At 43.6% G+C, this 23,728-nt stretch overlaps 2 protein-coding genes and 1 long non-coding RNA gene across 3 annotated transcripts; 2 read left to right on the forward strand and 1 right to left on the reverse strand.

Moving 5' to 3' along the window:
- The first annotated feature begins 1,278 nt into the window (after positions 1-1,278).
- On the forward strand, positions 1,279-9,687 carry slc7a8b (solute carrier family 7 member 8b). The gene is made up of 12 exons (XM_027028741.2): positions 1,279-1,381; positions 1,486-1,648; positions 2,529-2,733; positions 2,823-2,974; positions 4,414-4,539; positions 6,943-7,096; positions 7,818-7,941; positions 8,177-8,280; positions 8,650-8,746; positions 8,847-8,996; positions 9,202-9,379; positions 9,482-9,687. Exons 2-12 carry the CDS (start codon positions 1,522-1,524, stop codon positions 9,592-9,594), a joined length of 1,530 nt encoding a protein of 509 aa, XP_026884542.2. The 5' UTR covers positions 1,279-1,381; positions 1,486-1,521; the 3' UTR covers positions 9,595-9,687.
- Positions 9,688-10,754: 1,067 nt separating this feature from the next.
- ap1g2 (adaptor related protein complex 1 subunit gamma 2) lies at positions 10,755-22,418 on the forward strand. The gene is made up of 22 exons (XM_035536199.1): positions 10,755-10,890; positions 11,802-12,034; positions 12,158-12,282; positions 12,382-12,523; positions 12,697-12,793; positions 13,207-13,283; positions 13,393-13,488; positions 13,603-13,683; positions 13,859-13,957; positions 14,078-14,133; positions 14,875-14,988; positions 15,327-15,467; positions 15,728-15,782; positions 15,935-16,057; positions 16,172-16,261; positions 16,398-16,525; positions 16,713-16,817; positions 17,019-17,166; positions 17,266-17,410; positions 18,136-18,287; positions 18,640-18,738; positions 18,855-22,418. Exons 2-22 carry the CDS (start codon positions 11,834-11,836, stop codon positions 18,954-18,956), a joined length of 2,376 nt encoding a protein of 791 aa, XP_035392092.1. The 5' UTR covers positions 10,755-10,890; positions 11,802-11,833; the 3' UTR covers positions 18,957-22,418.
- LOC113589201 lies at positions 22,251-22,659 on the reverse strand. The gene is made up of 2 exons (XR_003411936.2): positions 22,570-22,659; positions 22,251-22,439 (listed from the first exon to the last, which is right to left on the reverse strand). It is a non-coding gene; the product is annotated as an uncharacterized LOC113589201 (long non-coding RNA).
- Between the last annotated feature and the right edge of the window lie 1,069 nt (positions 22,660-23,728).

Raw genomic sequence — 23,728 nt, forward strand, 5'->3', positions numbered from 1 at the left:
TGCATGTTTCCAGTGGATGTATGTGTATACTGTATGGGAGAACCAATGATCTGTCAGACCCTTTGCCTTTTGAAACTGGAGGAGTATTCTCACCTTACCACACACAGGAGCTGCAGAGAGGACGTTACAGGAGACCGCTACCTGTGTGTGAGGGATGTTAGGAAAATGCAGGTTTCTAGAGAAACACAATTTGGGGGGGGCGGGGCTTTATCAGATGTGCAAAGTGTTTATATGTTTAACAAAATTAACCGAGCATGTAAATGAAGCCAGCGAAAGAAGAACAACACTAACCACTTTCAGCCCATCAACATTATGCAACTGTACACTATATCCTGTGGCTGTATATCAAACTGGGTGCCCATGATGTCGATCAAGACCAGTGAGAAATGTGTGCCCTCGGAGGCAGGCTGCCCGCTGGTAGAAGTGCTCAACAGTTTGTGCTCTGCAAAACTGAACAAACAGATTTTAAAAAACGAATGATTTTTGCATGTGCGTGTGTTGGAGGTCATGTCTCCATTACAGGTCCCTGATCAGAGGGGACCATGACCTGCGTTGCCTAGGCAATGCCTGTTTCTTTTAGCCCGGGCCATAACCCAGGTGCTACGTCACACTTCTGGGGATGCGGAACGCGCCCGTACACCTGGCACGCGCAGCCACCGACTACCTGTTCGGTCATTTTACTGACGGGGAACGGCGCTGCACGGCATTGTTGCGTGTTTTCTCACTGAAGATGCTTGAGAAACACCAATATAGTCAATGTGGATATTACTGACAGCTTTATTTATGCTTTTTGGGGTTGTTGTTGTTTTGTTTTTTGGTTTTTTTGCATAAGTGTGATAAACATTTGCTCTGATGCAGTGTAGATTATTCAGCTTTGCAGGTGAAATGTCCTCGCCGTGCTGCATGGATATTTGCACAGGACTGTCTGTGGTGTGAAGTGGGGGAGGTTCTTGTCTTGGGGGGATTAAGCCCTCCAGCTTCTGCACACCTGCTGGCTGCTAGTTCACTCCTCTGTGCGAAGTCGCACTGCCGCGGGTAGAACCGCACCGTATCCCTGCGCCTAGTGCCGGACGTCTTCATCTAATTTGATATGCGAGGATGGAAACGAACTGATGTGCCTGTCTCGCAGTCTGTATGTTTGCTGCATTTATCGGCGAAGCATGAGAAGTGGCGAAAAAAGACCCAGAGGTCATTAGTTTTGTGTGCACTGAGCAAAGCGTAGCTTAGCTTAATTTGCATCGCTTCAACTGGTTTTAGTGAAATCCATATGTGCAGTTTCGAATGGGAAAAAAAGTATTAATTGTGTTATGAAGTGAAATTCTGACCGAATGAAAACACTTTGTGCAGATGTAGGACCTGGATGGAACAGATACAGCTTTTGGTATGGCAAATAATCCATGCGTAAAATGCTCCCCTCTTGGATGAAGGGATGAACGTTTAAATGCTTGCTGACTTCATTGGTATTTGTATCCCTTTTTGCACCAGCGGCCTAGTACATTTTAAACTCGACAACCTGGAAGGATGGGCGACGGTGCCAGGCAGCGGGCAACCGAGGGGCCCCCCTCACAGACGGGCGAGAAATCGACGCACTCAGCAGTAGCCCTGAAAAAGGAGATTGGTCTCCTCAGCGCCTGCGGTATTATTGTGGGTGAGTCTTAAGTCTTAACCCTACTTTATGTGTTCATCGCATTTCTGTAGGCAATCAACATCTCACAGAAAAAACATTAAAGGAATAAAATAGTTCAGTCTATGCTTTTTTTAGTTTGCTTGCACCTTCAAAATAGTGTTCCAAAGTCCAGCCTGTTTTTAGGTACAAATGTGCATCAGCGTTTTATACAGTCCACACTGCTCACTAATTAATTTAATGACTACCGATGGAAAAATAATATGTTTGCTGTTTTCCCAGGAAATACGTTTATTATATTAACCACACTGTATTCTGCATTTCTCCAAACATCATCCTACTGCATAACATAAAAATGGGAAAACACAGAAGAGTTCCAAGAGAACAGATTTTGAAAGAATCATGGGGAATAGATTTGTCTGTGGAGAGGAGAGGGAAGGTATGAGTTCGGCTGTAAAATAATAATGACAGCCAATGCGTTGCATACAAACTAGGTGGCCAAACAGGAGCTCTGGAGCTTAGCTGCTATAAGCAGGCTCTCCTCTCTACTTTATACAGCTTCTGATGCAACACCCACTCTCCCCCCTATCACACACACACACACACACACACACACACACACACACACACACTCACACACTCACACACACACACAAACACATACATGTGCAGAAAAGCCTAGTGTGTAAAGGAACAGCGCTTCTTTGTAGATGTCAGATAAATCTCCAAAGGATATCCAGAACTTAAAAATGAAAAATAGAAGCTTCCTTCCACTGAAAAGATTTGCAGCCATTTTAATGATGTGGGATTTCTTTGACTCCCTCTTATCTGATGCGCACTCCCCCACGGCTCACACATGCCCTTTCCCTTGACATTCCGGATCATTTCCCGCCCACATCTCCAGGTAACATCATTGGCTCTGGGATATTTGTAAGTCCCAAGGGAGTTCTGGAGAATGCCAGCTCAGTGGGCGTGGCTTTCATTGTATGGATAGGCACGGGAGTCATCACCGCCATCGGAGCGCTGTGCTATGCCGAGCTTGGAGTCACCATTCCCAAGTCTGGGGGAGACTACTCCTATGTCAATGACATCTTTGGCGGCCTGGTTGGGTAAGATTGATCGCAGGGCTTTTCTGCTCACCGGAATGGCTGTGACAGGATGGGGGGTCATTGGCTCGTTTCCTGTGCATGTTCCACAGGTTCCTGAGGCTGTGGATAGCAGTACTGGCCATGTATCCCACCAACCAGGCCGTGGTGGCCCTCACCTTCTCCAACTACATCCTGCACCCTCTGTTCCCTGCCTGCGGCGTGCCTGAAAGCGGCTCGCGCCTGCTCGCAGCCCTGTGCCTCCGTGAGTAGTGATTGGCCCGCCTCCCGTTCATCTACAGCTCCAGCCATGACTTCCAAAAGCCTAACCTCACATCCTCCATCTGTGTCATGCTCTCACCTCCTGACCTGGAAATATTTTCAAATGTACCCGTACTGAGTTGAACGGAGGTGCTAAAATTATTTTCGGAGGTGCCCCCTTCAGTGGAGTACACTGTGTCATTTGCAGAAGGCAACTGCATGCTTGGCTGACAACCCCACATGACAGTTGCACATTTCAATATGAGGAATGTGTTCTTTTCAGAACAATTATTTGTGTCCATGTCAAACTGCAGCAGAAATGTTGATGTATTTCACATACTTGACAACAACAACAACAAAAAAAAACCAATAATCAACAAAGTCAGTTATGCTTGCAACATAGGTTATCTCTGTCATGTGAACAAAACAAAGCAAAAAGCACATATTGCACTAGCTGTTTGTATCTATTAGTACTTATCTGCTGTTAGCATATGTTGAGGTGTTTGACTGTCTGCAGTTTCCAAGGAGATTTGTTGTACTGTAAGAGGCCCAGAACCGCCACGCTCTCCTGACTCGCTTGGTCATGTCTTACTCATTGGGCTTCTCATGGGCCAAAGATGATGGGAGGTTGTCCCAGCACACACGTTTGCCGCTCGCTGTCTCGCCACCTTTCCTGGTTTCCTCGCCTCAGCTGCGTCATGCACTCTGAACTCGACAAGAAGAGAAACGAGAGGCTGAAGGAATAACGAGACAGTTCTGGGATTCGCTCAAATGTCCTCCCCACAGTCATGGCTTATTAGGGGAGGCATCCACTTCCTTATCCCCAAAGCCAACGAGTCATGTGACCAAAGGCTCACTGGATGCTATTTTTTCCAGCAACTAAAAGGGCTGTGGGATGTTGGCTGAGTTATTTCAAAAAGTCTTCAGGTTAAGTAATTCTGAATTAAATATGGCCCATATAAAGATGTTATTCCTTTTTGTGTAAATATGCTAACATCCTAAATGACATGATATACTGTTTTTTACCCACTTTGTTATTATAGACTGTGTCATTATTGCCAAAAGTACAATGGGTTTGTTTTCAAGACACTATAAGGGCAAGATTCTTAGAAACCACCTTGAGTGGTGTTAGATTGTGCTTAATTTTATAAGCTTTAGCTCTCTGTTTACATTGGATTTCAGGGATTCCTTGGAACGCAAACAGCAACATGTTTTTGTTCATTGTTCAGTACTTTTTCATTGCTGTGTGACATCAGACAACATACAGAATACCCAGCTGTACCCAAACCACTGTGACCATAGTCATCAACTTTGTGGTTTTTTTTAACGGGATTATTATTAATACATTATTATGACTTATTGTTTTCTAGTCTCTTGAAGCCAAAGCATGGTGAGAGCATATCAAGGCTCGTCTCATCCTGTTGTCCTCGCTGTGCTCCACAGTGTTGCTGACGTGGGTAAACTGCTCCAGCGTGCGCTGGGCGACCCGCGTGCAGGACACCTTCACCACTGGCAAGCTGCTGGCCCTGGCTCTCATCATTACCATGGGCATCGTGCAGATCTGCAAGGGTAAGGCTCCGCGCTGGCATCCACACACCAATGCCCTGCCTTCCTGAGATACTGGCAGCCTTGATAAAGATCAGTAATATTAAAAATGAATACTTTATTATTATTATTATTTTTTTAAATCTCAAAAAACACGTCACAGTCGTTGGAAATCCTGCAACCATAGTGCTTTGTGCGGCCTCCTTTTCCCAAGATGGAAGTATAGCATCCTCTCTTATAATGCTGGATGGGAGAGCACCTATAAAGAGATCTGAAACCATTCCTCTGCACTCTCTGTATGCGTGTCCTTGTCCCGCTGTCTGAGCATGCGTTCTCTGCTGGACCGTCCAACCGTGACCCAGAGCCAGACTCCCGGCAGTGGCAGACACAAACAGGGCTGGGTAGTAACAGAATGCATATAACAGTGTAACATAATCGGGATGCCAGACAGGTAACTGTATTGCATTACAGTTACAGACAAAAGACGGGCACAGTTCTCCAATTTTTCGCTACCAGTAGGATGGCATTATGACCGAACAAAGTTCGTTCACTCTTATTTCTGTCTTGTGTTTTTTCTCCTTTGTAATGGTTCTAATCAAGGCAATAGTTCCCAGGACTGTGGTAGCTCTGAAAGAGCATTAGCATGGAATGTAGCCTGTGTTTATTCCCACCCAGAGTGCAATTGACGTATTTTTTACTTTATTTCTTTGTATTTTGTGACTGGAAACAGATGAGCATTTGTGAGATCTTTCTGGTGCAATTCATGCCTATCTTTGCTGTCATTAACACATGCAACGCAATTCACAAAGCTTTGTTTATCGTGAGTGTGAGATTTTTTTCATTGATGACACGATATTTGTTTTCCGTTGACATGTTATTCGTTTCATATGAATTTAGACGTGTTAATCAAAAATTGAAATACATTTTCTAGTTGAGGATATGTCACACATTCCTGGAGTCTAAACACCATGTCATTGATGCTGAATTTTCCTCATAGTAAATCACGCAATGATGATGAGATGATAAACACCTGCTTACACGCTAGTAAGACGCCAGTCTCAGCAATGTTGGGCTGCTGGGATAAGAGACATGTTGTATGTATGGAAATATTTTACAGCTTTTATCTCCTGAGTTGTTCATGCATCTGCACAGAGAAAACACAGGGGCTTGTGGGAGATTAATGATCTCTGTATTGGCTGACAATATAGGGAACCAGTTTTCTGGAACTGTTTCACAGTTAATAGGTTAAAAAGCAGTCCAGAGGCAAAGTAATCAGATTGTGTTACTTTAATATAGGAAGCCTAGGGATTAGGTTACAGGTACATTTTCTAATAGGGAATCAGTAATATGTAATGGTATTCATTTTAAAGTACCACTCTCAAGCATGGGCACCAACCTTGACCCAACGTTAGACTCCTGGGAGAGGCAGGTAGGTTTTGGTGTTGATGACATTCATATCACAATGGACACGGCCTTAAGGAAGAATAATAGCTTTACGATGTCATGGATCTACCACCATACTTCACCATATTTCATCATACTACACCATACTCCACGATACTTCACCATACTTCACCACCATACTACACCATTCACCATTCTTTACCACCATACTTCGCCATTCACCATTCTTCACCACCATATTTCACAATACTTCAGCATATTTAACTACCATACTTCAACATACTTTGCCACCATACTTCACCACCATACTTCACCATACTTCACCACCATACTTCACAGTGGAGACTGGGGTTTTTTTTTTTTTGGCTCTGCCCTTAACCTCTTTTTGAACCAAACACACATCTTGTATTTGTTGCCGGTAATGCCTCTCTTCTTTCTGGTCTCATCTTACCATAGAACCTGATTCCAGTCAAAGTTTCAGTGATGTTTATGGGATTCTAAAGCACCTTTACACTTGTGCTTTGGTGGTAGCAGATGCATACTGTGTGACAAGTTCAACACAGATACATTTGCTTGAAATTTCTGCCTTAGGTCACCTCACCTTTATTTATAACCCTCAAACGACGGGAAGCGAAACACGACATTGTGGATATTTGTAAGCACCCCTAAATACTCAATTGTTCCTTAAAAAGGTCAAATATGTATGGAAATGTATATCAGCTATTTTCAGCTATGAAAATTTTTAAGGGTGACAATAACTGTAGCATGTGTTTTGCAGAGCTTTTTAAATACATTCTACATCACTCCAAACTTAGATTTCTTCTAAATGATCAGTGGAAAATAAAGCTGATAAATGATGATGGGTTTAATAAAGTATTTATTTCCTAGTTTTCCCGGTTCACCTTTACTATGGGGCCTCTGTCCATCCTGGTGATGTCACTCTTGTTGTGAACTGTTGTAGATTTATTCCTAAATGCAGTGTGAAGTACTATTTGATGAGCGAACAGAATTGTGTGGGTCCAGGCCATTTTTACTGGCTGCAGCCAGGCCATGCCTTCGAGCCTTTCCAGGAGTATGACGTGGGCCGCCTTGCTCTGGCCTTCCTGCAGGGATCGTTTGCCTACGCGGGATGGAACTTCCTCAACTATGTCACAGAGGAGCTCATTGATCCCTACAGGTTAAGTGGAATCATGCTTTGGTTGATTATAATGAGTGCTTATAAAAATGATAATAGACAACTAATTCCCACGTGTCCCTATGCCAGGCCTCAGGACTTTTCAGAAGCTGTAAACAATGGAGCAAGAATATAGATTCATTGTGGGTAGCACGCAACTGTTCAGACTTTCTTCAAGCATCTCACTGTATTGTGGCTCTATAAAGGACTGTCTTACGTGAGACAGACTTTCCTGCAGATCTGTTACAATGATCCTGTGTTTTTTCTCGGTCTGACTTTGGCTACTTTAGTTCAAACTTTTTAATATTTCTGACAGTAGAAACTGCTAACTGGAATTGTCAGACAGCTAATCAGACAGTTGCTTAGACATTCAGAGGCTAACATGTTAACACTAGTTGTGTTCTTGTTCTGTGTATTTTCCAGCTGTCAGCAATGTCAGTGCACCCGTGTCTTTCACTGTCTAGCAGTTCCCATCGTACCAAAGCAAATGACCTGCTTATAAAACTGGTCCTGACTTTGATTCTGATATTAAGCAGTTGTGAAATCTTTCAGAACAATGAACAAGCCCTGAATTTATGCCCAGAAGTGCTGTTTGGTTTTCAAAGTTTCACAAATGATCTTTTTAAAATAAATTAATCAAAAATAAAAATCTATGCGTTTAGTAAGTCACAAACAGAACTGCATGCTAATAAAACGGTAACAATGGTTTCACTCTGTTAAACAGGAATCTGCCCCGAGCAATCTTCATTTCCTTGCCGCTGGTAACGTTTGTTTACGCGTTCGCGAACATGGCGTATGTCACTGCAATGAGTCCCCAGGAGCTACTGGCCTCCAACGCCGTGGCCGTGGTGAGTCCATGCCTGCGCCTTCTTCCCTGCAGTAAGCAGCTTACATAGTTTTCCATTCACTGGGGGATTAAAGGCCCCATTCATCAGCAGATCAGACAGAGTGGCTGGTTTGCCATTAACATTAATGCCTGGGCGCATTCACGTGTGCGAACGCGATCGGTCCCTATTGTGTCCGCCTGCTTGTTTGGATGTATTGAATGTCCTGGCGGTTTCTCCACACCCAACTCTCTGGCAGACGTTTGGCGAGAGACTGCTGGGAGTCATGTCATGGATCATGCCCGTGTCTGTGGCCCTGTCCACGTTTGGAGGTGTTAACGGCTCCCTCTTCACCTCGTCTCGGTTAGTTGCTTCCCGCCTAAACTGGTAGCATGTCCTCCTTTTTGACTTCAATTTGTTCCCACTCATTCTCACCGACCGTGTGATGCGCATGTTCAAGCCTATGTCAGAAGCATTTACTCGCCACAGATCAGAGCATTGCATGTAGCTTTTAGTTCCATGCAACCATGGAGCCGAATCTAAAATCCCGACCTGGGTTTTGGCATCGTTGTTAGATAATTTGTTGAAGATTATAAGACACCTGAACTGTGTTTAAATATCCTATTAGTAGGTGCTTTTGTGCGTACACGTGGCGCGTGCTACACTGACACGCTGAGTTTTGCATTATCAGTGTTTTTTCCTCGGGTTCACGCCCTGTCTGTTTCATCTCAGCTTATTCTTTGCTGGAGCAAGAGAGGGCCATCTTCCTCGTCTGCTGGCAATGATCCACGTGGACCGCTGCACTCCGATACCAGCCCTGCTATTCGCTGCAAGTTCTTCAGACGTTGCCATCTGTTTCTATATTCTGCTTGGAAAGCTCTCCAAGCACCAAGCAAAAATTAAATGTGTCTTGCCTGTCTTTTTTCCAGTGTATATCAACTCTTCTAATGCTGTGCACTAGTGATATATACACCCTCATCAACTACGTGGGCTTCATAAACTACCTGTTTTATGGGGTCACTGTTGCCGGGCAGATTGTGCTGCGTATCAAAGAGCCGGACCTGTATCGACCAATCAAGGTGAGGCACCATGGAGCAGCTCCCTTCTGGTTTGTTTGTTTGTTTTTTTCTTTCCTTTTTTTTGGATTCAAGTAAACTAGGTGTGAAAGACATTTAGGAATCAGCATTTTTTTTGTCACAAATGAGTTAACTACTATTTTGGCATTTACACAACAATATCAAGCAAATGTTTTTGCTTCTGTGCACCAATATCAAATTAACACAGATTAGCTTGGCATGGCCAGTCATCTACCTGCTGTTCTGGGCCTTCCTGCTCGGTTTCTCACTGTACAAGGAGCCGGTGGTGTGCTGTATCGGGCTGGCCATACTGACGTCGGGTGTTCCTGTGTACCTCTTCGGTGTCTACTGGGAAGCCAAACCTAAGAGCTTTATTTACTTTGTCGGTATGGAAGCACCACAGATAAGATTTCATGGCTTTTTAAAAAGGCTTTTTGTCCCGTTCACTGTCCTTTATCAGTCCCTTCTCTGACACTGTCTTCACACAGATCGAATGACACACTTGGGGCAGAAATTATGCCAGGTGGTGTATCCTGCGGAAGCTGGGAAGAGAGAGTCTGGGATTGAGGAAAAGTGTGAGGAATCTGAGAAGAAATTCTGAACCAACGAAAGACTGATTTAAACAGGACTGTTGACACATATTTGAAGTGTTTGGAGTGTGAAAATGGACACAACACACAATCATCTGTGAGGCTTGGGATTTACCAATCTTATCGAATTGTCCCTGGCCATTTGTTCTTGGTGCAATACTGCCATCCACTGGCCAGAATCTTAAATGCTATATTAGGGATATGTAGCCTTCTACATGGGTATGAGTGCACAAATCACTTATTGCTAAATACGTTTGAACTTACAGCGGTTTTGTAGATTTGAAATATTTGAAAAAGTGATTGGTGTTTTTAAATCTTACGCTGTTTAATAATTGTTCTCGTTATATTTGGAGACGTATTTGATAGTTACCTAATTTACATTTAACATTTACGGCATTTAGCAGACGTTCTTATCCAGAGCGACTTATAAAGTGCTTTGTCATTTACTCATAGAGTACATCCTAGTACAGTACAGTAGGTTAGAGTCCAAGATACCAGTGATCTAGAATACTGTAGAAACACAGGGATCAGTGCAAAATACATTAAGCTCTATCTCAGACGTGGATAAGTGTAATAAACAACAAGTACTAGTTTGTTAGACAACATCATTGTAGTAAAGAAAACCTTACAATAAGTACAAGAGTTTGTTAGTCAACATCGGTGTAATAAACAAAACCCTACAATAAGTACTAGAAGCACTATAAGTACCTAATAGCGTGCACAGCATTGATTTGACCCTTTTTGGTAGTAGCCTTTTTAGTCTTTAACAACTTCCTAGTAAACTGGCTGGTCCAGAATCAAACAGCGTTCAATTGTGGGGGGAAAAAAACTAAAAACGGAATGAGTCGTAAATGTATGACACAGATGTAATAAAAGCATGATCAGAGAATAAAAGTCCATCGTCCTTCTCATTTGGCTGTCATGGGCAGCGAGCCCTCTCCATCCCTGCTCCAAAGCCTTTCATATGCATCGTGTAAAAAGCTCCAGAGAGTCATTAAAGAAGCTTTCTTTTAAATTTCCAGTGCATTTTTCGACCAAAACTAAGCAGATCATCTATGGTATTGAAAACGCCGGAATAACCTGCAGTTTCCAACACTTTCCAGTTCTCTGACGTTGACCGGCTCTGCCGGATGGCGGAAGTGGCGCTGCTGCTTGCGGGGAGTGGATCGGATCCCAGCTGTGCGGTGACATGTTCCTGCAAGCACCCGGCAATGACTAAGATTTGGTTAAAGTGCTGCTAAAAGAAAACCAACGACGTTGGTGCGCTGTTGTGGACGGGCAGCAGCGGATATCCAGGCATTAGTAAGGTAAGCCGTTTAAGAGATGCGTTGAAGGAAACGTCGGCAAAGAAGGAAGCACGTTAGTCCGCAATCGAGACGATTCTAGTGGACTGGAGTATTAACACGAGACATCACGGGCCGCCTGTCGTTACGAGACTCGGAGAAACGGCGTGTGATGGACATCGCAGCCCCAAAAAAAGGTTCATACGTGAAGTCAGCGAGCCTGCGAGGATGGATGGAGGATGACTGCGGAGCAGGGAGGAAGAGCTACGCCGGCATGAAAGCTCATGAAAGCCTCGGTCATGCTAGTTTCCATGAAATATGTCGGTTGGAGACTTGTGTATGCACGATATATGCACGCCCATATATGCAGGAATCTGTTCTGGTGTGGACGAAAGATGGCGAGCGCTGAAACCGAGTTAGGTGTGTGGGCGTGCAGTCCTTAGAGCAGGCTGTGAGAACGAAGAGCTCAGAAACTGTGTGTGTGTGTGTGTGTGTATATATATATATATATATATATATATATATATATATATATATATATATATATATATATATATATCTCAGACACACACACACGATATATACGACACGTCGAAACCCGACGGTAGGAAGCAGGAGTAATGTGAACCGACCAGAATATGGCGAGGTGCCTCGTGCCCAGGTGTGTTTTACCTCCACCTGTGACACGGAAGTGCTTGGCGAGCTGCGCGATAGCTAGAAAACAGTGCCTGCCAGGGCAAGGTGTCAGCTCCTTTAATTAAGCACGTTATTATTCAGTAATTATTCAATACTGGACACTGTATATGAGTTGTATTATATGCTTTATCTCACATTCGATACAAATAGTGATGATGATTTCCTTCAGCCCCACAAAATAGTACTGTAAAAACTAACATACTATGTTTTGCTCTGTTCCCCCCCCCCCCGACATACAGACACACACACACACACACACACACACACAGACATGTCTCCATCAGTGCGTTTACAGGAAATGATTCGGGTAATCAGAAGTGCCCGCACTCAAGGAGAGGAAAGGGGTCTCATCCAAAAAGAGTGTGCTGCCATTCGTGCGCAGTTTCGTCAGTCTGATAATGGGGCACGCACTCACAACCTGGCCAAGCTACTCTATGTGCACATGCTAGGCTACCCGGCACACTTTGGGCAGGTAGTGTGTCAACTGTCCTCTCTGAATTATTATTTTTTTTTTTTAAAGATCTACAGCTTTATGTAACATCACTTTCCTGCTTGTTGTGTCATTGAACATGCACAATAACGATGTCTTTATTAGATGGAGTGCGTGCGTCTGATAGCCAGCCCCAGATACAGTGAGAAGCGTATCGGTTACCTGGGTGCCATGATGCTTCTGGATGAGAAACAGGATGCAAGTTTGCTTATTACCAACTCCATCAAGAAGTAAGCAACTCTTCTCCTCAACCCAGTAATAGACCTTATGTATCTGTTGTCATTAAAGCAACGTGAATTGTTTCATGTTTGTTTGTTTGTATACTGCAGTGACCTGTCTCATAGCAGCCAGCATGTTCAGTCCCTGGCCCTGTGCACTCTGGCGTGTATGGGCTCTGCCGAGATGTGTCGAGACCTTGCCCCCGAGATCGAGCGCCTCCTCGGAGCCTCTGATTCCTACATCAAGAAGAAGGTTTGTCATGTGGTCAAAGCAGACCACTCGCCTGCTGGGTCAGCACTGAGGAAATACTAACTTCTATGATTTCTATGAACACGTCTGTCTTTGTTCGGAGTCGTCTGCTGAACTGTGTATTGTTGGTTGTGATATTGATTATGACAACAGTAACAGTAATTTTGATGCTGCAGGCGATATTGTGTGCTGTCCACATTGTGCGGAAAATTCCTGAACTGGGAGAGCTGTACACTCCGTTAGCGTGCTCCCTACTCTCCGAGAAAAACCACGGTTAGTCTTCCCTTCTCTCTGAGGAAAACCACGGTTAGTTTTTTCTTCTTTCTGAGGAAAACTACGGTTAGTTTTCCCTTCTCTATGAGGAAAACTACGGTTAGTTTTCCCTTCTCTATGAGGAAAACCACGGTTAGTTTTCCCTTCTCTCTGATGGCTGTCCTGCCCCATCTCTCCTGCACCTTTTACGTTTGCCGTGTTTAAGCCGTCGCTTTTCAGTAAATATTGTTCTGTCTTTTTGTTCTGGCCATTCTAAGAAAAAAAACAAGATGTCCCTTTTTTTTTTACCCCCACAGGACTCTATGTGCCCCTTGGGTGTTTTATACCTATGCCAGCTGAAATGAACACCAGGAGGAGATGTGGCTTTTTATTTTGACGGCTCGTTCACTGTTACGGTTGTTCTCTTGGTTTAGGAGTTCTTCACAGCGCTGTGGTTCTGATCACGGAGCTGTGTGAGCGGAACCCCGACACCCTCCGCCAGTTCCGCAAGGTAAAACCTACTCAGCACCTGCACGTGCTTCTTCCGTGTGTGTGTGGGTGGGTGGGGGGGGGGGTCTTAGCCGATGTTTTGTTTGTTTGTTTTTGTTTCTCCTTTTCAGACTGTTCCAGAACTGGTGCACATAATGAAAGGTCTGATCATGTCAGGTTATTCTCCAGAGCACAATGTAGCAGGCATCAGCGACCCTTTCCTGCAGGTTGGCCTGGGACGTGCTTTACCACTGATCTCTCTTGTGTTTACGTTTCCCCTTTGTTGTGACGCTGGATTCCTCTCCATTATGTCCATGTGTATCTCTCATCTTCTCTCAAAGGTTCGTATTCTTAGGTTGCTGAGGATTCTGGGTCGCTGTAATGACGCAGCAAGTGATGCCATGAACGACCTTCTGGCACAGGTGCTACCGCGGCACGCGACATGCATGTTCTTTTTATTCTACTCCAAGAATCACGCTAACACATGGCATATACATATATATGGCTTGGCATGATTGCATGACTGGCTTTGCATGATTGCGTGGGTTGGGTTGGCATGGGCTTGGCATGGGACTGATGTTTGTTCTTGATGTGCAGGTGGCCACTAACACCGACAGCAGTAAGACAGCAGGCAGCGCTGTGCTGTATGAAACGGTGCTCACTGTCATGGACATCCGCTCAGAGAGTGGACTCAGGGTACGCCGTAGCTCTCCCCGACGCTGACATGGGCGTCTGTAGCCGAGATCCAGCAAAATATTACCTGTCTGCTTCACCACAAATCACACTTACCCTCTGCCATTGTACTTCTCTTCTCAGGTTCTTGCTGTGAATATTTTGGGGAGGTTTCTTCTGAATAATGATAGGAACATCCGGTGAGGCTTCTATCTGAATTATGTGTACAAGCATACAGTGAGTTTTTTGTAGGCCAGCTCTGACTGAACAGGTCTGAACCAGGACTGGTTTGACTGTGGTGACAAACAGGTTCCAATTTTGTTGTTGTTGCTGTCAGGAATGCCACACTCATGACTCTGCTGGCTCTGAATACAGTCTGATTACAGTCTGATTTTTAGCAATTTCCATGGCCAGGTGGAGTAAAGCATGAGTGGTCAGGCTAGGCAGACTGTCTGCTATCATCAGCTGGGGCCTTTCATATACGGTGATGCAGAAATTGTTTTAGGAGTCTAAGTCATACATTTTTTTAATTGATTTTCAGAAAATTATTATTGTATTTTTGAATCACTTTGGCTTGTAGCTGATCCAGTCCTGTGCTCCAACTGTCCTGTGTTCTTTGATCCAGATCCAGAAAACTCAAAATTGTGAAGCCTCCTAAAAAATCTAACTCAAAGCCAGAAAACTCAGAAAAGTGGCAATTCCTAAACTAAATAATAAATAAAAAAAAATTTTTAGGATTCGCTGTAATTATAGTCTGCTTTTAAAGCAAAACCTAAGAACCTACACTGGTTGGAACCGGCATTGCCGTTCTGGATTTGGGTGCTTAAATGAATGAGACATCTGATTATGCTCTCACTTGAAATGTAGTGGTTTAAATACGCAGGAGTGGTTCATGTGATTTTTGTTCTTTTCTCATTTTTTTATTTCTCGTGGGGCGTCAGTTATATATCGATGACCTCACTCCAGAAGATTGTTCAGACGGACCACACCGCAGTGCAGAGGCACAGAGGGACCATTGTGGACTGTCTGAAGGACCAGGACGCTTCCGTCAAACGGTTCCCTCCATATGGACCATTGACTTGCTTGTCTTTAAAACAGTTGATTTATGGACCAGTTTCCCAGACATTGATTAAGTCCAATCTTTAAGCCCAAGACTAAATTCTAGCTCCAATCCTGAATCACCACTGAAAATATGTTTTAGGGTTAGGTTTCGTCTTATTGTGGGAAACTTGTATATGCAACAGTGGGATGACGGTATATGTAGTGGATTGTATTTGTAGTGAGAGTAAATTATAGCAAGATTTTATTACATTGTGCCATTCAAGTATTTAATGGAATGTTGATATAAAAGTGTGCAAGATTTTTAAAGCTGAGCTGTTTTCCTTCCTTGCAGCCGGGCCCTGGAGCTGTCTCTGGCACTAGTCTCTGCAACAAACATCCGCACAATGATGAAGGAGCTCCTCGTCTTCCTCTCAACCTGTCCTCCAGAGCTCCGGGCCCATACAGCGTCTGGGATCTTCATCGCTGCTGAAAGGTGCCCTTCAGTTCACAGCCGTCCCGCGAGTTAGATTTGTCGCAGTCCGTCTGCGTCATCCACCGCTATTCTCCGGCCGCTGACGGCTCTGATCCAAAACCAGCGACCGCTGGAGCTTTGTAAACGCAGACCACTTTTTCACGGTGTTTGGTGTGGCCTGTATAGCGTGTACCCGTCTGTGTGGTGTCTTGTGCCTGACTGTGACGCGGTGAATGAACGCGAGCGCTGAACAGTAGCGGATGTCTTTGTGTCTCTGTCAGGTATGCCCCCTCTCAACGCTGGCATATCGACACCATCCTGCATGTCCTCATCACGGTAAATCCCCTCATAGAACCACTCCAAAAACTTTGATCTACATTCCGATAATTTCTCCTCTTCTTTTGCTGCTACGTTGCCCATCACACCAATTTATTTCAATGCTGTGTGGTAGCTGCGGTTGTGTTGGCATATCATACCTGTTCCCTCAGGCAGGGGGCGATGTGAGAGACGAGACTGTACCCAACCTGATTAAGCTCATTACCACAGCGTCCGAGCTGCACTGCTATACTGTGCTTAAGCTTTACAGAGCACTGATCACCGATATCTCACAGGTAAAAATAGAACGTGAATTTCTGTGTGTATCTGTGTGTTCTTGTGTCACACTTAGGTGTGCGTGCGTGTGTGTGTGTGTGTGTGTGTGTGTGTGTGCACGCATACACTTTCAGCAATCCCTGGTCCAGGTCGCCTGTTGGTGTATAGGGGAGTACGGTGATCTGCTGCTAAAGGGTGAATGTGACGATATTGAGCCCATGCAGGTACACAGCTTGCCACGTGCACCTTTTATATTTTTTGATTATATATTTTACTATTACCAGAAAGTATCTTTAACACCTGAACGCCAACAAATTTCACACCCGCCTTGTTGTGGCTTGTCTGCTCCTGTGTCATTAGTTAACAGAGGACGATGTCCTGGATGCCTTGGAAACGGTGTTACAGTCTCACATGTCGTCCCCGGCAAGCAGAGCATTTGCGCTCACTGCAACCATGAAGCTGAGCACCCGTATCACCAACAATGTTGAGTAAGAAGCCACCCACCTCAGCCCTGCTTGGGCTTTTATGCAGGCAGGACACTGGGCAGTGACACCAAAACAACATCTGATGAGGACGGTTGGAGAAGCAAGGTTGTTAATCTGATTAATGCATGTTCTCGCTCTCTCTCTCTCTCTCTCTCTCTCTCTCTCTCTTAAAAACAAACAAACAAAAAAGCCGAATCAGGAGCATAGTTAGTATCTATGGCAGTTGCATTGACGTGGAGCTCCAGCAAAGGGCAGTAGAGTACAATGCCCTCTTCAAGAAATACGACCACATGAGGTAAAGTGGCCTTGCTCTATCTCAACTTGCTGCCAGTGTTAGTTAATAAATTAGCCTTCTGTGCAGTGTATCTGGTGTTCAGACATTAAAGGTGTCAGTATCTTTCAGTGATATCAGATTCTCTTAACCTTCTGGCTGTTTTAATATCAAGTCATGTTGTCTAGAGCAACAGCAGTGCTAATTTGTCCATCACCGGGATAGGGCAGCTGTGTTGGAAAGGATGCCTGTCATTGATAAGAGCTCACCTGGGGACACCCTTGGCGATCTCACCGGAGAAGTTACAAAAGATTCTAGCTTGTCCAAACCAGTCCCTGGAGGCTCAACATTGCCCCTAGAGCCTGCGAGTCAGGTGACTCAGATCACACGCCACTGACACGGTTGCAGCTGCTGCTGTTGGCCCACAACACCGAAACCAACTTGTTGCTTCTGTCTGTCCTCTGCCGTTTAGGCGTTTGATCTGTTGGACTTGCTGGGCCAGACGGACACGGTTCCTGAAGCCAGCCATGCTGAAAGCGCAGCTGCGCCTGACCCAGCTGGTCCCAGCACAGGCAGGGACCTGCTCGACCTGCTGGGAGGACTGGAGACGACCGTCGGTAAGAAAAACAGGAATCACAAGCACTTCTTTTGCACAGCTAATGAAGGACCTCTGTCGCAAATGTCCTGTTTCTCTAGGAACCTTGTGTACTTCGGTGCAATTTTGACTACCTCTGTGTCTTTTACTACAGTACACTGCAGTTGCGCATACAAGGTTTCCAAAGAAACAGGACTTTTGGGAGGCCCTGCATCAGCTGAGCAGCTGTGTAAAGTACTTCTAACTTTAACCCTCCCACTACTGTATTTTAAGGCCAGTCGATGATTTTCAGGGGAGGACCGTTCCTAGCTGACTAGTAATAGCTCATACCTGCTCAGACAGACAATTCTACAAACTTCCACCATCATTTTGTTTTAAACGTCTCTCTGTATAAATTTAAATCCTGATCTAGTTGAGGTGAAATGTAGCATCTGCCTCTCTGATCGGAAGAGTGAGCAGACCCTGAAGCTGGGTTTGGACGACTGAGACATTAAAAGACTTATTCCATTAGTAAGGCAGTTCTCCAATAAAATGTTCCAATTATTCTGATCCCTTGTATTGATAAGGAAGACGGTCTGTTTCTAACTGGGAAGTGCTTTCCTTTTACCTAGCAGGAAATGTTTATTAATAATATTTAATAATAACCTTTCAAGAGTTTTGTCAGCTAGTTTGTTTTAATAATGTAATAGTGAATACACATTTTCATGTCCCTGCATGCATGCTTATTTTTATTTATGTTTGTTTTAGTTCCCAGTGTCACAGTGTATGAAAAGGGAGGAGTGAGCCTGAAGCTACAGTGTGACTCACAGACAGAGACGGCTGTCACACTCACCTTCACCGCCTGCAACTCCACTCAGAATGACATCACCAAATTCACTCTACAAGCAGCAGTACCTAAGGTTGGGGATTTTCTCCTTCGTACCTTAGACTTAATTTAATTGCATTTAAAATTTAATTGTATTATAGCCCCGCATGCTCGTATTAAGTGAAAGTTCAAAACTTGAAGCACGGGTGTCAGGAGAATGACACCTCTCCTCATTGGTTAAGCACGGGTGTTAGGAGAAGGCTCCACTCCTCATTGGTTAAGCACGGGTGTTAGGAGAAGGCTCCACTCCTCATTGGTTAAGCACGGGTGTTAGGAGAAGGCTCCACTCCTCATTGGTTAAGCACGGGTGTTAGGAGAAGGCTCCACTCCTCATTGGTTAAGCACGGGTGTTAGGAGAATGACACCCCTCCTGGTTTCTGTCATAGAGTATTCAGCTTCAGATGAAAGCTCCAAGTGGTTCTGTGCTTCCAGCAGGAGGCCACAGTGCCATCACACAGACTGTTGTACTCAGCAACCCCAGCAAGGTGAGTTGTTGTCCAGACAGCCTCAATATTTGTGGGACACGCCAAGTTTCCATTCACGACTCCGTGCATCAATTTCAGTATGTGCGATCTCTCTCTCACTCTCTCTCTCTCTCTAGACAAATCTAAAGATGCGGGTTCGTTTGTCCTACTCTAATCAGGGCATGGTGTGTCAAGACACAGTGCAAATCGATTCCTTTCCAAGCCCTGCCTGGACCTGACTTCTGTGGACAAAACTACAAGCCAGGAATGAGTGAAGTATCAAGACCTGGAGATGGTGGTTGATTTAACCATGAACTTGTCACAATTCTTGAGAATTCCTCGATAATTTGATATCCTTCAATTTTCACCTTCTTTTATGTACCCCAATTCTTCAAAACAGATTGCTCCGATAACATTAGGTGTCCAAAATCCAACCAGTTGTGCAAGACATGTTTAAACTTAACTAGTAACAAAACATAATGGTCAAATTGTAAATATAGGCTATTTAGATAAAGGCAGATGACTATTTTAATTTGTGCCAGTTTTACCCTTTAACTACAGCCATATACAGAACATGTTACAGATATGGCAACCCTGGCTAAAGTATTCAGTCTCAGTTAAGACCCCGACATACAGTCCTGGCCCATTTATTGTTGAGTTCAATTCAGCATTTGTGTTTTGAAAATGAGTGTAGACAGGATAAATCGCCTAACTGCAGGCAGCTGAAATCACATTTTTGGTTAAAAGGTGTAGTAAACTCGATGGTGGTTTTCTGGACTGTTATCCTTTCCAAGGGCAGTGCAACCAGATACTAGTTCATGGATGCCAATTATTTTATCTAGGCTTCTTTTTCATTTTTTTAGAAAGAAAAAGCTATTTTTTCTTTACTCTGTATTCACGAGCTGTAATTCAAACCAGTAGTGTAAGGGCCAAATTGTTTTGCTGATTCCAGTTGATCCCAGCACATATTTGGGTGCTAGTGTATTTGGCTAGCACTGCGTGCAAGTCTGGAGATTAGTAACAAATTGATGGTGCTGTCCGGACTAACAAAGGGAACATGGAAATGGATCGAGTACATTCGGTGTATCCAAAACACACAACAGTACAAATTGGCAATATTATCACCTAAGTAGCCAGGGATACATAATACAGCAAGCTTCATGAATCATCTGGAAACAAACCAAACCCGATTCTGTTCACTAACGTGAGAATCAGTTTCCATGTAAACTATTTCTTTGTTCCTTCATTCCCAATTAACCGTGTAGCTCTGGGACAGGAATAGCACCACCCATGAGCAGAGGAGCATCTGTTTGATATCACAGCTGTTTAACTGGCAACTCTTCTTTCAGCATTGCGGCCAACATTATCTAAACTATTCAGTTGGATTCTTTTCTTGACTTTAAGGTGAACGTCCGGTGCCAGTAGAAAGTTTGGGAACGTTTTAGAACTTTCTGTATTTCTTTGTAAATTTGACCTGAAATCTGATCAAATCTTCATCTAACTCTTATACCTGGGTGGTTTGTCATTACTTGATGGACCTATGAGCTTCTAGAATGAACCATTAAGTTTTACAGGACATTTCAGGGTATCTGTCCATCAACTGAAGCTGACATACAAGTAACATTTTTTAATGTCAGGGTCAAAGTTCAGACCGTAACCCAGTAGGAATGTTGTGAAAAGACATAAAAAGAGCAGTTCAGATATCAAAGGCATTTAATGTACTTTTAGGATGACATCATGTATAACTAATGTTTTAGTTTCTATATCGCATTCCAGGTCAAATTTATTAAGACATACAGAAAACTAAAGGATTCACAAACTTTGTGGCAGCATTGTAGACTGTACATTGGCAGTACAATTTGAAGTAGTGAGAGTACTCTTGTTTTATGCATGTATTAAAATTCAGACAACACTAATAAGGATTACACAGACACTACTGCACTACTCACATATGTTATATCACAGATACAACTGCAAGAGAGTTTGTAAACCCTTTGAAATTACATGTAACCCTGTGTGAATAGCCACTAAGTCTTAATAATGAATAAGTTTTTATTTAATGCATACAATGCTACAATGCCTTTAAACCAGTGGTTTAAACAAGATAATTATTTGGGACACAATATGTGAACCCATACATTAAGTAAAACTTGCTGCCTTTACTTGATTATTGGCAATAACCAATAATCAAATGGTTTCTGTAACTACCGATCAGTCACAAAGCATGTAGAATGCGTTTTGGCATATCCCTTCAGTTTTTATATTCAGTTTGTTAGTTTTGTTTTTTATTTTTTAAGTGCCGTGTTTACCTCCATGGTAACCTGTTGAATATCACCCATTTTCAGTATTTGTTGTATGGTAGACTCATGAGCACAGATGTTTGCAACTGCTGATCCCCAGTTGAAATCACGGGGATCTGTGTCACGCGTCTGCGTATTCTGCTGCATGTGAATCGATCTTTGCAGGACACCCAAGCTTATGCAGAATAGCGATGGTGCTGATTTCTCTCCATTTGCAAACCATCCACCTGACCATGGACCAGTGGAAGCCCAAGTGTTTATTGATCCTTTTGTAATCCCTCCTAGCCTTTTTAGCTTCAACATTTCTGCTAAGGGCTCCTAAAATCTCTTTTGATAGGTATTGTAATAGAAATATATTGTGAAAAGCAGAGATCTTTGTTTTTTTATTGTAGTGCCTTTTTAAAGAGGTGATTTTCCTAGAGGTTTTCATCAAATTTCCTTGATTGTATAAACCATATTTTAAGTAACAATATGGCAGTGTAAAATGTGTTAAATATGTATTTTAAATGAGCAATGTCTATTAGATGAAAATCAGATCACATTTTAGGAGCCATTAACAACATTAACAAGCCATTAAAACAATCAGGTATTTCAAAAGGAGTCACAAACTTTCTTGCAACTGTAAGAAGGAAGAATTCCTTTCACTGGGACAAGCCATCCTACAACAAAAATGCTAATCTGGGCACTCGTTTATGCTTTTTAAGGTAATCCTAAATGGGTTTGAGCCGCCGGCTTTTGAATGCCTTACCCCAACAACATGCCTTCCTCATCTGCTCGGTATCGTTCCCTGGGATGTAAATCATAGCCTGACCCGTGTCGTCATTTTGAGTTTGTGAATGTGGATTTGTGCTGTTGTACTGCAGGATCACTTTTACATTTAGTCAGATAAGTGGACTGAGTATAGTTTTATTGCCTCATGTTTTTTAAATAAAATGTATTTTAAAACAAAAGCAGTGGGTTTGTACATTTTTATGCAATACCCATAAATATCGCGATCAATGACCTCATTAGCTGTGGTCTATATTCAGAGTACTCAACATATCAAGTCAGTGTTTACAACATACTCTATATTCATATTATAAATATTCATAAGGTGGGTCTCCACCTGTGAGATTTATGACCACAAGGTGTCTGGTAGGTCAGACCGTTCCTCACCACATCATTCCATCAAAAATGGAAACACCTTGTGTTTGACGAGCATCCATCATTTGCAGACATCACTATATGGCATCAGTACATGGATGCGCGTCGAAGCGTGTCCTCGCTTTCAAGACTTTACACAAGCAAACATTACGAAACGATTACATGAGGACCGGGTAGCTCCAGGGACTGTAGACAGGACCACCTCCTCTCAGCACAAGCACTAAATGCAGTACAGATCCAACTTGGATCTTATAGTCAGACGCTGTTTATTCATCATTCCTGAAAAGTAAAGCATTTAAAGAACAAATGTTAGGGCAGCCTGGTAGACATAGTTGGCTGTTTAGTAACAAGTTATAATGTGTACTGTATACAATATTCTGTATAATGCAACTATAAATGGTAAGATTACATCGGTTTTCCACTGTAGTGTACAGTGTTGACCCTTCTTTTTTAAGACTTCTGCAATTCGCCTTGGCATGCTGGATATCAGCTTCTGGGCAAAATCTTGACTGATGGCAACCCATTCTTGTCTAATCAGTGCTTGGAGTTGATCACAGTTTCTGTGTTTCTGTTTGTCCACCCTCTTTTTGAGGATTGACCACAGGTTCTCAATGGGATTGAGATCTGGGGAGTTTCCTGGCCATGGACCCAAAATTTCAATGTTTTGTTCACTGAGCCACTTGGTTATCACTTTTGCCTTGTGACATGGTACTTCATCATGCTGGAAAAAACATTGTTCATCACCAAATTGCTCCTGGATCGTTGGGAGAAGTTGCTCTTGGAGGATGTTTTTATACCATTCCTTATTAATGTCAGTGTTCTTAGGAAAAATTTTGAGCAAACCCACTCCCTTGGATGAGAAGCAACCCCACACATGAATGGTCTCAGGATGTCTCACTGTTGGCATGACACAGGACTTATGGTAGCGCTCACCTTTTCTTCTCTGGGCAAATGATTGTCCAGATGTCCTGAACAGTTTGAAGCGGTATTCATCAGAGAAAATAACTTTACCCCAGTCATCTGCAGTCCAATCCCTATACTTCCTTCAGAATGTTAGTCTGTCCTTGATGTTTTTCATGGAGAGAAGTGGCTTCTTTGCTGCCCTTGACACCAAGCCATCCTCCAAAAGCCTTCGCCTCACTGTGCGTGCAGATGCACTCACACCTGCCTCCCTCCATTCCTGAGCAAGCTCTGCACTAGTTGGGACCCGATCCTGTAGCTGCATCCTCTTTAGGAGACGGTCCTGGCGCTTGCTTGACTTTCTTGGGCGCCCTGAAGCCGTCTTCACTGCAATTGAACCTCTCTCCTTGAAGTTCTTGATGAGTCTATAAATGGTTGATTTAGGTGCAATCTCACAAGCAGCAATGTCCTTGCCTGTGAAGCCCTTTTGAAGCATTGCAATGATGACTGCCCGTGTTTCCTTGGAGGTAACCATGGTTAACAGAAGAAAACTTCACCCACCGTTTTAAAGTAACCAGTTTGCGCTTCTTGTCCTCGTTCACAATTTCTCCTGAGCCAACAAGAAGATCACTGAAATGATGTTAGCAGGCCATTTTGTGGCAGGGCTG

The sequence above is a fragment of the Electrophorus electricus genome, chromosome 18, assembly GCF_013358815.1.
Source record: "Electrophorus electricus isolate fEleEle1 chromosome 18, fEleEle1.pri, whole genome shotgun sequence".
NCBI lineage: Eukaryota > Metazoa > Chordata > Actinopteri > Gymnotiformes > Gymnotidae > Electrophorus > Electrophorus electricus.

Excerpts from the sequence above, each read along its gene's own strand:
- slc7a8b (XM_027028741.2), top strand. The coding sequence starts at position 1,522 with ATGGGCGACGGTGCCAGGCAGCGGGCAACCGAGGGGCCCCCCTCACAG. Across the intron at positions 2,734-2,822 it reads ATCTTTGGCGGCCTGGTTGG|GTTCCTGAGGCTGTGGATAG; the intron begins GTAAGATTGATC and ends CATGTTCCACAG. Across the intron at positions 8,997-9,201 it reads ACCTGTATCGACCAATCAAG|ATTAGCTTGGCATGGCCAGT; the intron begins GTGAGGCACCAT and ends AAATTAACACAG.
- ap1g2 (XM_035536199.1), top strand. The coding sequence starts at position 11,834 with ATGTCTCCATCAGTGCGTTTACAGGAAATGATTCGGGTAATCAGAAGT. Across the intron at positions 12,794-13,206 it reads ACTCTCCGAGAAAAACCACG|GAGTTCTTCACAGCGCTGTG; the intron begins GTTAGTCTTCCC and ends CTCTTGGTTTAG. Across the intron at positions 16,058-16,171 it reads TGATCACCGATATCTCACAG|CAATCCCTGGTCCAGGTCGC; the intron begins GTAAAAATAGAA and ends ATACACTTTCAG.